This window comes from Ursus americanus, chromosome 4, assembly GCF_024610735.1.
Source record: "Ursus americanus isolate L20-20 chromosome 4, mUrsAme1.1.p, whole genome shotgun sequence".
Lineage (NCBI taxonomy): Eukaryota > Metazoa > Chordata > Mammalia > Carnivora > Ursidae > Ursus > Ursus americanus.
In genome coordinates this window covers 56,077,470-56,094,195 of record NC_142130.1, presented here as the reverse complement: position 1 = coordinate 56,094,195, position 16,726 = coordinate 56,077,470, and the positions used below count along the sequence as shown (strand labels likewise).

General features: G+C 38.1%; 1 protein-coding gene across 1 annotated transcript; it reads left to right on the top strand.

Annotated features, from left to right (window-relative positions):
* The first annotated feature begins 10,909 nt into the window (after positions 1-10,909).
* LOC123784267 (olfactory receptor 5H2-like) lies at positions 10,910-11,857 on the top strand. Its single transcript, XM_087861300.1, has one exon. The coding sequence runs from the start codon at positions 10,910-10,912 to the stop codon at positions 11,855-11,857; it is 948 nt and encodes a 315-aa protein (XP_087717426.1).
* The last annotated feature ends 4,869 nt before the right edge of the window (positions 11,858-16,726 follow it).

Sequence of the window (16,726 nt, the reverse complement as noted above, 5' to 3'; positions counted from 1 at the left end):
TACCCCCTAGCTCTGGACTGTCTACATCCCACTTTGTCTACACCACCTCCATTATCTTTTCTTGAACCACTACAATTTGCTTCTCTCCCTTATGACCTTACTACACACCATTTGAAGTTGACACTGTGTACATCCCCTTCTTTTTTCAAAATTCTTTATTATGTTCAGTTAGCCACCATGTAGTAGTACATCCTTAGTTTTTGATGTACTGTTCAATGATTCATTGGTTGCATATAACACCCAGAGCTCATCACAACACATGTCCTCCTTAATACCCATCACCTGGCTACCCTATCCCCCCACTCCCTTGCCTCTGAAACCCTCAGTTTGTTTCCTGAAGTCCATAGTTTCTTATGGTTTGTCTCCCTCACTGATATCCCCCTCTTCAGTTTTCACTCCCTTCCCCTATGGTCCTCCATGCTATTCCTTATATTCCACATATGAGTGAAACCATATGATAATTGTCTTTCTCTGCTTGACTTATTTCACTTGGCATAGTCCCATCCAGTCCCATCCATGTGGACGCAAATGCTGAGTATTCATCCTTTCTGAAGGCTGAGTAATATTTCATTGTATATATGTACCATATCTTCTTTATCCATTCATCTGTTGAAGGACATTATGGCTCCTACCACACTTTGGCTATTGTGGACATTACTGTTATGAACATTGGGATGAATGTGTCCTTTCTTTTCACTACATCTGTATCTTTGGAGTAAATACCCAGTAGTACAACTCCTGGGCTGTAAGTTAGCTCTATTTTCAACCTTTTGAGGAATCTCCATACTCTTTTCCAAAATGGTTGTACCAGCTTGCATTCCCACCAACAGTGTAAGAGGATTCCCTTTTCTCCACATCCTTGCCAACATTTGTTGTTTCCTGCCTTGTTAATTTTTGCCATTCTAATAGGTGTATGTTGGTATCTCAATATGGTTTTGATTTGAATATCCCTGATGGCTAATGATGCTGAACATTTTTTCATGTGTCTGTTAGCCATTTGTATGTCTTCCTTGGAGAACTGTCTGTTCATGTCTTCTGCCCATTTCTTGACTGGATTATTTTTTTGGGGGGGGTGTCGAGTTTGAGAAGTTCTTTATAGATCTTGGATACCAGCCCTTTATCTGACATGTCATTTGCAAATATCCTATCCCATTCCGTGAGCTGCCTCTGTTTTGTTGAGTGTTTCCTTTGCTGTGCAGAAGATTTTTATCTTGATGAAATCTCAAAAGTTCATTTTTGCTTTTGTTTCCCTTGTCTTTGGAGACGTGTCATGAAAAAAGTTGCTGTGTCCGATGTCTAAAAGGTTGCTGCCTATGTTCCCTTCTAGGATTTTGATGGATTCCTGTCTCACATTGAGGTCTTTCATCCATATAGAGTTTATCTTTGTGTATGGCGTAGAGAATGGTCGAGTTTCATTCTTGATAATGCTCTTTTAAATAAGCAGTGAAGAAAAAAAATTAAAATCAAGATACGTCAAAATGTATTTTTTACACATCCCCTGTTCCCTACTTACACAGTACTATGCAAGTATTCTAAAGATTTCCACTGTCAGTTTCATACTTCCTTTCCTGTTTAGGTAGCTGGATGCAGATTTCAGTAGGGCACCTGCTCCAAGGGATGAAGAACTAAAAAAAAAAAAAAAAGTTTTGTTGTTGAACAAAGGATGAAGTATTATGGACGGTTTTTACTTTTCTTGAAAACATGATTAACAATAATAATAGCCAGTCAGAATCAGAACCAGTATGATATATCTATCTATATCTATAGCTGTGCCTATACCTATATCTATATCTGTATCTCTGAAGATATCTATTATATGATATTGGCTCACATGATTATAGAGGATGACAAATCCCATGACTTGCTGTCTGCAAGGCAGAGACTCAGGAAAGATGGAAAGAGAAGAGAATTCTCTACCTGAGAATGGGAGAGCTGATGGAAGGTGTAAATTCCATCCATCAGGTCTGAAGGCCTGAGAACGAGCATGAAGGACATCAATTTCACAGATCAACCAGTCAGGCAGAGTGAATTCAACCTTCCCCTGCCTTTTATTCCATTCAGCCCTTCAATGGATTAAATAATGCCCACCAGCATCAGAGTGGAAAATTTACTTGATCAGTTCAATGATGTAATACTCATCTCTATCGGATACACCTCACAAATACAACCAGAAATAATATTTAACCAGATATTTGGACATCCTGTAGACTAGTCAACTTGGAATATACAATGAACGATCTTAGGTCCACCCACTGTCAGCTTGTCACCCATCCACAATTCCTTCATCTGTACTTAATTCTAAGTAAAGACAATAGCTAAGTCACACTTCCACCTAATATGATACAACAAAAAACTGTGTAAAACTGAAAATGCACTAACACTTTCCCTAGTAGAGGGGGTGAAGTGTTTGAGTGATGTGTACTCTTCTCCATGATACTGGTAACTGAAATACTATGATGCCAAATTAACTATAATTTCAATGCAATAAATACAATACGTTGTGTTACCTGTTAAGAGAACATGAATGGAAAGAAAATGAATATATTTGCAATTTTTATTTATATATATAAAAACGTATGGTCCTGTACACACACACATACACACAGATATACATACACAAACACACACAAATATATTCTTACCAAACTGAGTAGTAAATACTCCTGGCAATTACAGTTCTTATTTCTGTAACTACTTCTGTGGTCATAGCTAATGTTCACAATTATCTCTTCCGTGACTCATCCTACATTCCCTTTTTCCTCAGCAAGCACCTCAGCTGGTCAGTTTTTCTCTACCTGGTCATTCTTCTTTACCTTCATTCCTTAAGTGTCAGGACAATAGGAATTCTGCTTCAATTGGTTTGTTGGAGGTTTCCACTGACCTTAATTATAGGGAATGGCACTACTAAAAGACACCCTAAGTGATATGAATTTCAGACATACTTGTTCTCATCTCCATTGTGGCGTAGTCCAATTTCTCCTTGGTATCTCACCAGCCAGCAGAGTAACTCCCTTCTGTGTATGATGATTCAGAGGAAGAAAGAGCACAAAGTGGCCTACTGCCATTCTTAACTTCCTTCTCAACAGAATCATTATGTGTGTGTTGGTGGAAGCATTCCCTCTTCTGGCTGTAAGACGATTTGAACAGCAGAGCACAAAAACAAGGGGAACAGAAAGCAAAAGTCATGCTGGTTCATCATTAGAAGTAATAGTGACTGGTACCACTTCCGTGTTAACTACTTGATTCCTAGACTCATGAATACTAGCTATAGAGAAACAGTACTATGTATTGGACACTGATTCAGTAAATATACAGCTTTTTGGAGAACCTTGCCAAGCCCTGCTGGTAATGCCATCTAGATGGTGCAATAACTGAGTTTCAAAAGATGATTCCATTGTTCTAGCAAACTATTTTTATCAGGATGGTTGGGAAAATGTAAGGTAAGTGAATTCTAATATCATGGGGCCATTGCCACACTTGATTTACTATGAAATGAGTTGCTTGATTAGAAGCAATGCAAGTGGAATACTATGATAGTGGATAAAGAATGCTGTAAGTCCACAGAGTGTTGGCAGAAGCATTGCAAACAGGAGTGGAAATCTATATCCAGAGTAAGTATGTATCCCAGTAAAAACACATACATCCCTTCTGTTATTGTAATTGGGCCAATATAATCAACCTGCCATAAGGTAGGTGGCTGATGACCCCAGTGAAGAGACTCAGTGCTGATCTATGCTGCTGGCAGACAGCACTCAGCAATGGCCATTCTGCATTGGCCACAGTAAATAGAATTCCAAATTGCAGAGACCAGGCATAACCTCCATTCCTGCCATGGTAGCCCCCCTTTTCATGACAACTATTGGTGATTAGAGAGTTGGCAGGAGAAATATGTTGACTGGTATCCATTGAGTGGGTCATCTTATCCACTTGATTAAAATCTTTCACTGCACAGGTCTCCTTTTGGTGAGCGCATATGTGGGACAGAAATACATTCATATTTTTATCCATTTAGAGGGAGTTTTCCACACTTTTCATCCACACATCTCCTTGTCATCATTTTCCAGTCATAATCCTTCAATGTCCCTGACCATGCAGCCAAAACATTTCTCAAAGTCTTTGAATCATTATATAACCACATATGTAGCTCCGACTCCTAGCAAGTAAATGAACAATCAGGTAAATGCTCAAACTTCTGCCCACTGGGAGGATTTTCTTTCACCGCTGTCCTTCAGGGTGTCCCAGATCCTCTTAACAGTGTTGCAGTTGTCCACATTCAACTGGTGTCTGCATATCTTGCAGAACTATCAGTAACTCAGGCCCAGTTCATCTCTCTCTCTGTCTACTGATTATAAAGAAGCCTCTGTGAAGCCATAAGTATGGCTAGAATGGAGAAGTCCATCTAACAGGCCTGGGGAATATGGACATTTGGACCACTTCTTCATGTAACTTATGGGTACCTTCAAGGCCTGCTGAGGTTACATCATAGATGTACCATCTCATTTGATGATGCTGTGGCTGTGAAGTCCTAACTTATGGTTTGGTGGGTAATACAACACCCAATTCATGAAAGGCAACTCTGCTCTCATGGGAACTTGGTGGCCCATGGCTAAGTGTACAATCCCTCTTAAGGCTTAGGAGCAAACCAATAGGTATTTTTCAAATGGAGAGTAATTATCTGCTGTGATAGCATGGCTTAGCTCTAAACCTAAGGGCCTGTGCTTTGATTTACCTACAGAAACCTGCCTAAGTCTCCAAAAAGCACCCTTATCTCTCACTATGACTTCAACTACAATTGGTTTTGTAGATCATGTGACCCAAGTAGTAGAGCAACTTGCACACCTGCCTACACCATTGTAAATCCTTCTCCTGTTCAGAGTTACACTTAAAACTAACAGCTTTCTGGACACTTGGTAAATGGGTTGGAATTATACACACAAATGAAGATGACATTGCCTCCAAAATCCACAGAGTCCCAATAGGTGTTGTACCTCTCTTTTGCTGTAGGAGGGCCAGAGGCAACAACTTATCCTTTACCATTGAAGAGATATCTCCACATGACCCACCACTGGACGACTAGAAATTTCACCTAGATAAATGGGCTCTGAATTTTGTTGAATTTATTTCTCAACTTCTCGTACACAAATGTCTACCAATAAATCTACTGTAGTTGCTGCATAGGAATAAGTGTGATATTCTATAGCAGGAAAAGAAGATCAAATCCTTAAGTAAATATTTGCAAATCATATATCTGATAAGACCTTCATATCCAGAATACAAAAAGAATCTTAAAGCTAAAAATTAAGAAATATATAACTCAAAAAAGATTAAACATTTGTATAGACACTTCAATAAACAAGATATACAGATGTCAAATGGAGACACAAAAATATGTTCAATATAATTCATCATTGGGGAAATGCAAATGATCACCATAGTGAGATACATTGAACCACAATTTAAAATAACTAAATTCAGAAGACTACTCATACTGGAAGCAGCAATGCAGACTTTTGTACCCATAGGTGGACCACAAAATGAAGTGAGAGATAAATACACAAAGTTGAAGAGAGAATCAAATTTAACTCAAGTTTGGATTATGTTGAAATTACCACTGCACCTATTGCTTACCCACCCTTCCACTGAGTTTTCACAGGGCTTCTCTTTTATCTATGTAGTTTATTTCCCCCTCTTCTTTGACTCTCACAAAAAAATCTTAAGGACACAGGATGACTGATTAATGACTCTATCAAAATATAGGCCCTTTCTTTTCCCCCTAGCTGCCATCAAACCCCATGTGGAGGTTAAGCATTTTTCCTCCTCTTCAGATACCAAATCAAAATGTTACTATTTCTACCTTGTACTATTTTGACATAAATAATGTCATTATTTTCTGAATGAACATTCATGTCACTTCTCTCTTCATGCTGAAAGGTAAATATGAACACCTTACCACCATGTTCAAAATATCTCACTAGTTGTCCTTAAAAGTGGGGGAAAGAACAAAGTGCCTGACCTAGCCTCGATGACCCCATGTGAGCCCAAGCATGCTGGACTTTCTTGTCCCATCTGGCTCCATCTTGCTTCTCCTTGCATGCCAGCTACATTTACCATTTTCTTTGTTTGTTTCTCTGATGATCTAGCTCTGAGATCACCAAACCCTCCAAGGATGGAAGACCCCGAAGGTGGCAAATATCCAGGGCATCACTTTGTTAGACACGAGGACTCTCAGACATCCTCCCTGACCTATCAAAGAAGAATGTGCATTTTAGGAAAATCACCAGGAGATTCACAGGCATCAATGTTTGAGAAGCACTGTTATATACCACCTCCCACTATGGTCCTTTGTTTTGTTTTCCCTTTCATCTTCCCTTGACTTCTGCCAAAAAGATTTCTCACCTGTTTACAAATTAAAGTGGGAAGTGCAGTGTAGGTCTGGAATGTGAGCTGCACTTTGCATCAGGAGGACACCTCTATTTGGAGTTGGCTCCTGAAGGGAAAGCAGATCTTTGGCCTCATTAAAATCATGTATGATTAGCTCAGATAAAATCATATTAATAATCAAACCACTCAGAACATCAAAATTTATACATTGAAATTTGCATAAATATGTCAGAGTTGTCATTAATAGTGGAAAATAGGGGCATAAAATGCAAGATCTATGATGACTTGAAGTTTATGATATCAGAATCTGTAATGCCCTATGAGATATCTGGATTTCTCATACATGTTCCAATCTACAATGCCCAGAAGAACAATTTAGTTTTGTCCTAAAGGAAAGCCTTGGGTGCTGCTGGGACAATTTTAGTTCTTCATTCCTTCCTTTTTTGGCAAAAAGCCCACAGTTGTACAACTGATTCACTGTTGTGCCTGAATCAAATTGATATAAATAAAACTTTCCTGAGCTTGTTAAATGAAGGCTCCAGAGTGAATCAGTGCACAAGGAGTTGCTCCCCATGTTATGGTCATTTCAGGACTACTGTGTTTCTTATCTAGTTTAAGAAAGCCTAACATTTCGAATGAATTTCCTCAATTTCTTACAAGATATGGGTAAGAAATAAATGATTACTCTTAAATTCATTATTCTTCATATAAGAGGTTGATACACCATTACATTTATCATAATTTTACATTGGGTTTACAAGAGCCAAAAAGCCAGGTGAGTAATAGAAAACAAATAGTGAATAATTTACATGTTAAATTTTTTTTTTAAAGATTTTATTTATTTATTCGACAGAGATAGAGACAGCCAGCGAGAGAGGGAACACAAGTAGGGGGAGTGGGAGAGGAAGAAGCAGGCTCATAGCAGAGGAGCCTGATGTGGGGCTCGATCCCATAACGCTAGAATCACGCCCTGAGCCGAAGGCAGACGCTTAACTGCTGTGCCACCCAGGCGCCCCTACATGTTAAATTTTAATGACTATCATCTAGTAAAGCAAAGTAGCTGTAAGACTTAATTAGTACTTTTAACAATGTTTTATTATTTCTTATCATATCTATAATGACTTTAGGAGTATTCATGAACTAGAGTGTTAAATAATTTAAACTACATTTAAAATTCATTTCATTCCTATGTAAGAAATCTCTCTGCCTCTTCTGATTAAAAGCTCCATTATGTTTAAGTGATCAAAGTTTCTGGTTCAAACTTCTAAGGTACGTCACTTGCCTATTAACTCTATCCTATCCCCCACTTCTGACAAGAATTTCATTGACTATTTCTATACACGTAGCAGGAAATAGGCAGGAAAATCTCCTTCTCTGCTCTTTCCAGCATTTATAGCTCAATAAGTACCTGCATAAACTGAATTCGAGATTTTTAAATTATTTAGTGATTTGGAATTGCCTAGAAAGGAGACTTTTCCAAATGAAAATACAGTTACCAAGTGCAATTAGTGGCTTTGTTTTTTATATCATCTGTATGCCACTACATTCTGGCTCAATTTTATTCTGTTATAACACTGGTAGAGGAAAGGTGTTCTCAAGTAAAACCATAAGGATTTCTAGAAAAAGTCAGATCTAATCACTGTAATAAACATAAAGCAACTTTTAAACATGAAAAACCTTTCAGGCAGTGCTAATGTATTTATGAACAGTTTTTGAAGAAAAATTTAACCTGAAAATCTTTTGCTTACACATATTCCATAGAAAAATAAATTTGGAAATTCTAATTAAAAAAAGAAAGAAAGAAAAGATTCCCAATGTTGACAACTGTAAATGACAACCAGGGTTAAAATAAATACTTATCTCCAGACTCTCAGCCTTTCATTTTTGTTGTCCATAATCTTTCTCTGATACATTCTTTTCCTTTTAGCAATTTATTTATTTTTGAGAGAGAGTGTGTGTGCAATTGATGGGAGGGGCAGAGGTTAGAGAGAGAATCCTCAAGCAGACTCCCCACTGTGTGCAGACCCAATGCATAGCTCAATCCCAGGACTCTGAGATCATGACCTGAGCTGAAATCAAGAGTCATCCTCTTAGCCCACTGAGCCTCCCAGGCACCCCTGATATATTCTTAATCCTTCCTCTTTGCTTGTCTTTCCCACACTTAACCATCCATGTGTCTATTATTCTCTGCCTATTTCTGTACATGTATCTTGTGATCTTCACCACCCAAACTTCTCCTTCTGCTGTCTTCTTTCTCCTTTTCATGGGTTCCTCTCTGTTTGTCTGTTTTGAAAACTTTTATTAAAACAATATCAGGGAAAAATGCTCTATTTGTCCACCTGGAATAGACATATAACACCTGTCATCCACATTCTTGGAGTAGTTAATGTCACCTTGCTACTCACTGTGGTGCAACTTGTTACCCATTCACTGCTCATTATTCTCTGGCCTCCACTGCATCACATAACAGAAATTGCTCTCCCTAAAGCCACTAAACATCTCTTAGTTTCCATGCTCAAGCATACCTGTTCAGTCCTTGTCCCACTCGAACATTTATTTTAGTGACTGGCATCATAATTTTCTTTGTCCTTCTTGAGTATCTTCCTTTCTTTGTGCTCATGACACTCACCTGTCCTGCTCCTTCTCTTCTTGATCATTCTGCTCAGTATCCTTTCCTGGTCTCTTATTTGCTTCCAGTCAGAACTATTAGTTTCAACAAGAAATTATTTTTTTGAGTGTAATCTAACAGAAATGCTGGGACATTAAAGGGATCAGTTGGGAAAAAATGGGCAGCAGCAGAAGCAAGCATGGCAGTCTGTGAACAGCAGAAATTATATTCCAACATTGACTCCGTGAGGGCTGCTGTGACTGCTGCTGTATGGGAATGCCACCATTCACACTGACAGAGTCACTGGTGTGGGTGCAGGGTGCATTTGCTGGAACCTTCATATTGTGCTTCGGCTGCCTTAGCAACTCAAATTCTCTTTTGTCCTTGTCCCTTTTTCTCCGTCACTCCAAATTCCAAATGTAGTGTGAGTGATGTAGATTTGTCAAACTTACATTGCATGTCCCCTCACTCTAGTTGTTAGGGGGCTAGGAAAGTCAATTGTAGCTCTGTTGGCTCCTGGAGTGGGTGGTAGACTTCGGGTGGCACCAAGATTATGTGGTAGTAAATTGGATCAGGTTGGCTACCTAAAAGTGACATATTATCTTCACTCCATTTTAATACACTTTGTCAGTTTATTTATTTACCATTCTCTTCACTTTGTGTATTTTCCAATATATAGTTCAGACATAAGTGTGCCTTCAGTCTATCGCAATGACTTCCAATTCATAATTTGTAGTAGACTCAAACTACAAAGTACACATGCAATGGTTGTCCCCAAACTGGCCACTGTATCTGAGTTCTTAATTTTTGATGAGAATCTACCCAGTTGCCAAGTGACTCCTCCATTCTTCACTAACTCTTCACCTGTAATGTGTCAGAGAGGCACTGCATCTTCCTATTTTTTTTAAGATTTTATTTATTTATTTGACAGAGATAGAGACAGCCAGCGAGAGAGGGAACACAAGCAGGGGGTGTGGGAGAGGAAGAAACAGGCTCCCAGCCAAGGAGCCTGATGCGGGGCTCAAGCCCAGGACCCTGGGATCATGCCCTGAGCCAAAGGCAGAAGCTTAATGACTGAGCCACCCAGGTGCCCCATGCATCTACCTTCTGAACTCTTTTCCATCTGCCTCTTCATCTTCCCATCAATCTCAATGTCATTTCATTAGTGAATTAGCCATGTCACCTGTATTTGAGTCACTTAGAGATCAAGTAGAATACAGATTATTAGGCTTAATAATTGATTCACTAAATTATTGTGTACAGTAAAACCTCAAATCTATATTTTGCATGAGTTTCCCCAGATGATTCCAATGTGTAATCTGGGGAACGTTTTATGAAAAATACCGATTTGAGGTTTTACTATAGGTTCTGTTTGCGAACAGTGCATAGTAGTCACTTCCTCTTGACTAGTATCCTGACCCTAATTTCTCCCTCTCTGCAGTCTATTTTCTACACCGCCATATATTCATTTTAAAAAGCATCTATCAGTACTACTCCCTTCTCTTAAGTTTCAGTGCATGCTTATTCCCTGATGAATAATGTTCATGATCCTTCACATACTCTTTAACTCATTTTTACTGAGACCCTTCAAGCTGCTTTTCCCTTCACCCTACATCCACATCCCAAACATAAAATTTCCATATCACACCCATCCTATCCCATAAATTTAGGACATATTACAATGTCTTTCATTTTCCCAATTCTGTTCATTGTTACAAATTTGAAAAATTGAAATAATTGCACTTATTTCCAAGCCCTCAAAGGATTCCAATCAATATAGAGGAAATACACAAAATCGAGAGGGTATTCTAATGTACATAATTTTATTTCAACTCTCCTCCCCATATTTTCATGTTATAATTTGAGTGCATTCTTTTTCCCATTTATTAAATTTCATTTCAGGCAACACCCAGTGAGGATATGGAAAAGGAACATGGAAAAGGACATGGAAATGCAACATCGCTCACAGATTTGATTCTCACAGGACTCACATATGAGCCACAGTGGCAAATCCCCCTGTTCCTGGTGTTCTTGGTTATCTATCTTCTCACCATGGTGGGGAATCTTGGTCTAATTGCTCTCATATGGAATGACCCTCAGCTTCACATCCCCATGTACTTATTCCTTGGGAGTTTGGCATTTGTGGATGCTTGGATATCATCCACAGTATCCCCCAAGATGCTGGTCAACTTTTTTGCCAAGAGCAGAATGATATCTCTTTCAGAATGCATGATACAATTTTTTTCCTTTGCAATAAGTATAACAGTGGAATGCTTTCTGTTGGCAACAATGGCATATGATCGCTATGTGGCCATATGCAAACCATTACTTTATCCAGTCATTATGTCCAATACATTATGCAACCGTCTGTTAGTTTTGTCACTTTTAGGTGGCCTTCTTCATGCCATAATTCATAATGCTTTCTTATTCAGATTAACCTTCTGCAATTCCATCATAGTACATCACTTTTACTGTGACATTATACCATTGCTTAAGATTTCTTGTACTGACCCTTCTATCAATTATCTGATACTATTTATTTTTGCTGGGTCAATACAGATGTTCACCATTCTGATAGTTCTTGTCTCTTATACACTAGTTCTCTTTACAATCTTAAAAAAGAAGTCTCTACAAGGCATAAAGAAAGCCTTTTCCACCTGTGGAGCCCATCTCTTATCTGTCTCTTTATACTATGGTGCTCTTGTCCTCATGTATGTGCGCCCCGTATCTACACAATCAGAAGATCAAGATATGATGGACTCTCTATTTTACACTATCATAATTCCTTTGTTAAATCCAATTATTTACAGCTTGAGAAATAAGAAAGTCATAGATTCATTGAGAAAGATATTAAAGAGAAATTCTTAGAACTCACATTAATATCTGTTCTCCTGTCATTAAAATGACACAAACTGTACAGATGACATATTTGCATGTGTTGATTACTGTTCAGTGTTTGCAGTTATAATTCTTCTAATGTTTAAATGACTTAAAGTAAGAGTACAAATAAATATATGTATATGTAGTCAAAACATAGAGGGAATTTTAATCAAGTGTTCATGACATAAAAATAATTTAAAAGGAAACAAAATATTTTACCTGTTTGCATGTTTCAATGTGGCTTCATAAATGAATTAAGCATGTAATAGTGTAATTTCTCTAAAAAGCACTTAAATATGATATATTTGACAGCCATTCAGCTATGCAGCCTGAAGACTCACATTGCATTTATTCCACATTGGAGTCAGGGTTTTGTTTGAGTGAACAGAGACTAAAAAGTATAATGAGTAATCAGATTTCAGGTTCACCTCTGCCCTTCCTTTCTCACCACTGATTACCTACACCATTCTACCGTTATCACTGCGGTCCTCACATTAAAACCGCTCACTTCTGTCATTTGCTCTAATCTTGTTACTTTTCACACATCCTGTTGATATTCTCTTACTTCCAAAACATTGACTAAAGAATATCCCACTTCAGCAACTTTTCATGGATTGTCATATCTACAGATTTTTATATAGGGTGTACATATCTAGAACGCTATATATACATATGCATGTTTATTCATATATGTACAAAATGAATGATATAAAAGATATCTACTACAAATTATATAGATTGTATATTTCCCTGGCAGATTATATATTTTTATGTGTTAGTTTGTTGTTGTTATAAATATTTTTTAAAGTTATTATTTATTGATTTGATGAGTGAGTGAGAGAGTGCTCGAGAGCAGTCAAGAGGGGCAGAGGGAGAAGCAGACTCCCCACTGAGCAAGGAGCCCAACACAGGGATTCCAGGACCCTGGGATCATGACCTGAGCCAATGGCAGAACCAATTGAGCTTAACCATCTGAGCCACGTAGGTGCCCCTTTTGTTGTTGTTGTTGTTGTGTTAAAGTAGGCTCCACGCCTAGTGTGGGGCCCAACACAGGGCCTGGTCTCACAATCCTGAGATCAAAACCCCAGCTGAGACCAAGAGTCAGACACCCATCTGACTGAGTCACTCAGGCACCCTTCTGTTGATTTGTTTCTTTTTTTTAATAATATTTATTTTGTTAAATTAGTCACCATACAGTACATCCCCAGTTCTTGATGCAATGATCCATGATTCATTACTTGCATATAACACCCAGTACACCATGCAATACGTGCCCTCCTTAATACCCATCACAGGCCTATCCCAATCCCCCACCCCCCTCCCCTCTGAAGCCCTCAGTTTGTTTCCCAGAGTCCACAGTCTCTCATGGTTCATTCTCCCCTCTGTTTACCCCCCCTTCATTCTTCGCTTCCTTCTCCTACCGATCTTCCTATTTCTTATGTTCCATAAATGAGTGAAACCATATGATAATTGTCTTTCTCTGCTTGACTTATTTCACTTAGCATAATCTCCTCCAGTCCCATCCACGTTGCTGCAAATGTTGTGTAATCATTCTTTCTGATGACTGAGTAATATTCCATTGTATATATGGACCACATCTTCTTAATCCAGTCATCTGTTGAAGGGCATCTTGGCTCCTTCCACCATTTAGCTATTGTGGACAATGCTACTATGAACATTGGGGTGCACATGGCCCTTCTCTTCACTATATCTGTATCTTTGGGGTAAATACCCAGTAGTGCAATTGCTGGATCATAGGGTATCTCAATTTTTAACTTTTTAAGGGACCTCCACACAGTTTTCCAGAGTGGCTGTACCAACTTGCATTCCCACCAACAGTGTAAGAGGGATCCCCTTTCTCCACATCCTCTCCAACATTTGTTGTTTCCTGCCTTGTCCATTTTTGCCATTCTAACTGGTGTAAGGTGGTATCTCAAGGTGGTTTTGATTTGAATTTCCCTGATGGTTAATGATTTTGAACATGTTTTCATGTGTCTGTTAGCCATTTGTACGTCTTCATTGGAAAAGTGTCTGTTCATATCTTCTGCCCATTTATTGATTATTTGTTTCACATGTATTGAGTGTGAGAAGTTCTTTGTAGATCTTGGATACAAGTCTTTTATCTGTAGTGTCATTTGCAAATATCTTCTCCCATTCCGTGGGATGCCTCTTAGTTTTTTTGACTGTTTCCTTGGCTGTGCAGAAGCTTTTTATCTTGATGAAGTCCCACAAGTTCATTTTTTCTTTTGTTTCATTTGCCTTTGGAGATGTGTCATGAAAAAAGTTGCTGTGGCCTATGTCAAAGAGGTTGCTGCCTATGTTTTCCTCTAGGATTTTGATGGATTCCTGTCTCACATCGAGGTCTTTCAACCATTTGGAGTTTATCTTTGTGTATGGTGTGAGAGAGTGGTCAAGTTTCATTCTTTTGCATATAGAACTGGAACAAACAGCCCTTAAATTTGTGTGGAACCAGAAAAGGCCACGAATCGCCAAGGAATTGTTGAAAAGGAAAAACAAAGCTGGGGGCATCATGTTGCCGGACTTCAAGCTATACTACAAAGCTGTGATCACAAAGACAGCATGCTGCTGGCACAAAAACAGACACATAGACCAATGGAACAGAATAGAGAACCCAGAAATGGACCCTCAGCTCTATGGGCAAGTAATCTTTGACAAAGCAGGAAAAAACATCCAGTGGAAAAAAGACAGTCTCTGTTGATTAGTTTTAAACATTTTTTGCAGTTATAATTGCCCTAGTGTTAATGACTTTAGGTGGGAGTACAAATACACATCTTTAGTATGTGTGTACACACATACACTTGTTCTCCCTGGCATTATTTGAGGTTCATCCCCCAAAACCTTGATTTAACTCTGAAGTCTCCTAAAATTCTCCTAATGGATTCTGTGTTATTGCTGAAATGAGTTACTAAAATCCTTCTGGACTCTTTCATTCTTAGGTACACACTTTTGTTCACAGAGGTCTTTCTACAGAGAATGCTTCCCCAATTGCGCCCACCTTCACTTACAATTAAAATGGGTCATTTCTTCAAGATCTGTCTTAAGTGTTACAGCTTCCTTGATGTATTTCCAGATTATCTCAAAGAGGATAGGGATGCTCACTTGTTTGAGGCATTGCATACTTCATTTATTCTTTTATGCCACAAACTGCCTGTGTAATACTTATTTTTAGCTTAAAAGCTTCTTTAGATTACAATTTAGAAGTCCTAGTACTCTTCAATCTTTTGCAACGTTTAGCACAGTGGCTCAAAACCATGAGTTACTAAATAAGTATTTATAAAACATGCAAATTTAAAATGAAACTGACAGCACAAATACTTCAAATGAAGTGAGAATGCATCACTCATTTTCATATTGTAGTGAGTCTTGGGTGATTACTAGGCCCTGAGTGTCTGCTGCAGGCTAGATCACCTTCTTAAATTTCTTTCAAGACACTCACGAGTATCACACAGCTAAAGTGAATTATTCTTATTCTTCTTATCATGAGGATTAGCTCCTGGGACAGAGTACAGCACAGCATTAGGAGGATGTTCTTTATTAGCTTTTTGTTTAGAGATACAAAACAGGAAAGTATTTAAAACAAATATTACTATGTATTTCTGGAGTTTCAGATCACAAGATTAGACCAGGTCATCTGCCATGTTTTTGTTTCCCTGAGGGATACCTCCAAGTCCAAGGAAATGGAGTGAATACATCAGAGTTCAGACATTGTTATTATTTTTCACTAAAGATTCCATGTTATTGCACAGGTCTTAGTTTAATTCTTGTTGCTATATGATATTCCCATTGTGCCGATTTTTTTCTGCACATTATCTACATTTTTGCTTGCTCATGTGACATGATGACCCAAAGATTGTATTAGTAGTAAAACCAACTGGTGTGTATTTCTTTTGTAACCATAAAGATCTATTTCCCTAACTGGCTTTTTCTTTGAATAAAAAGGTTGACATCAATCTATGAGTGTATGAGTGTGGTGTATGCAATGTCTGGTCCCACTTTAGTTTGGGTGGGTGTGGAATAGGCTTTGAGGGTCTCAAAACTCAGACGTCCTGTGTAGACTTCTCTTATACATGTCTCATCTATGGATTCCACTGTCCTATGTGTTTTGTTAAACTTCCAATGACTTTATGCCTTACAGAAATTCACTAAAATCTTTTGTTCACTGATGTGATCCCATTCTTTTTTCTGTTACAGAATTTTTCATATTTCCATATCATTTTTATCAGTTCAGTGTCATGTTGGGAAAGACCTAAAATATACATCTCTGCAAAGCCCACATTTTAGACAAGATATTCTGTAAACTTTTAAAAAGTAAACTATGAAGTTACCTATGCATTACTTAATGAATATTTAGATGTAAAGGATGATATCACAATGTTCATCCAGTTATCTGGATTAATGCTTAATGTGGTTTAAACCATCCTTTTATAATAATAATAGTAATAATAATAATTAATAATAATATACTATAAACACACTTTCTTATGAACATTCTGATTCTCTTACCTGGAAATTTAAAAGAATTCATAGTTCCTCTTTTAGTATATATACATATATATTTTTTTTCTCATCATTTTGTAATACCTGTTGAGAAGTTGCTGACAACATTATCCTAGACTGTGCTCAAAGAACCAATATACTTAGGACAACACAGGACACCAATGGGGACCAGCTAATATGGTGGAGTAGTAGGAAGACCCTAGGCTTGCTTTGACCATTAAACACATCTAGATTAATATCCAATCATCGTGAAAACCCAAGAAATCATTCTGAGGATTGACAGAACAAACTGCATGCAAATAGAGGGAGAAAAGAGGCCATTATCATGGAAGGTAGGAG

Coding starts and splice junctions, on each gene's coding strand:
- LOC123784267 (XM_087861300.1), top strand. CDS start 10,910: ATGGAAAAGGAACATGGAAAAGGACATGGAAATGCAACATCGCTCACA.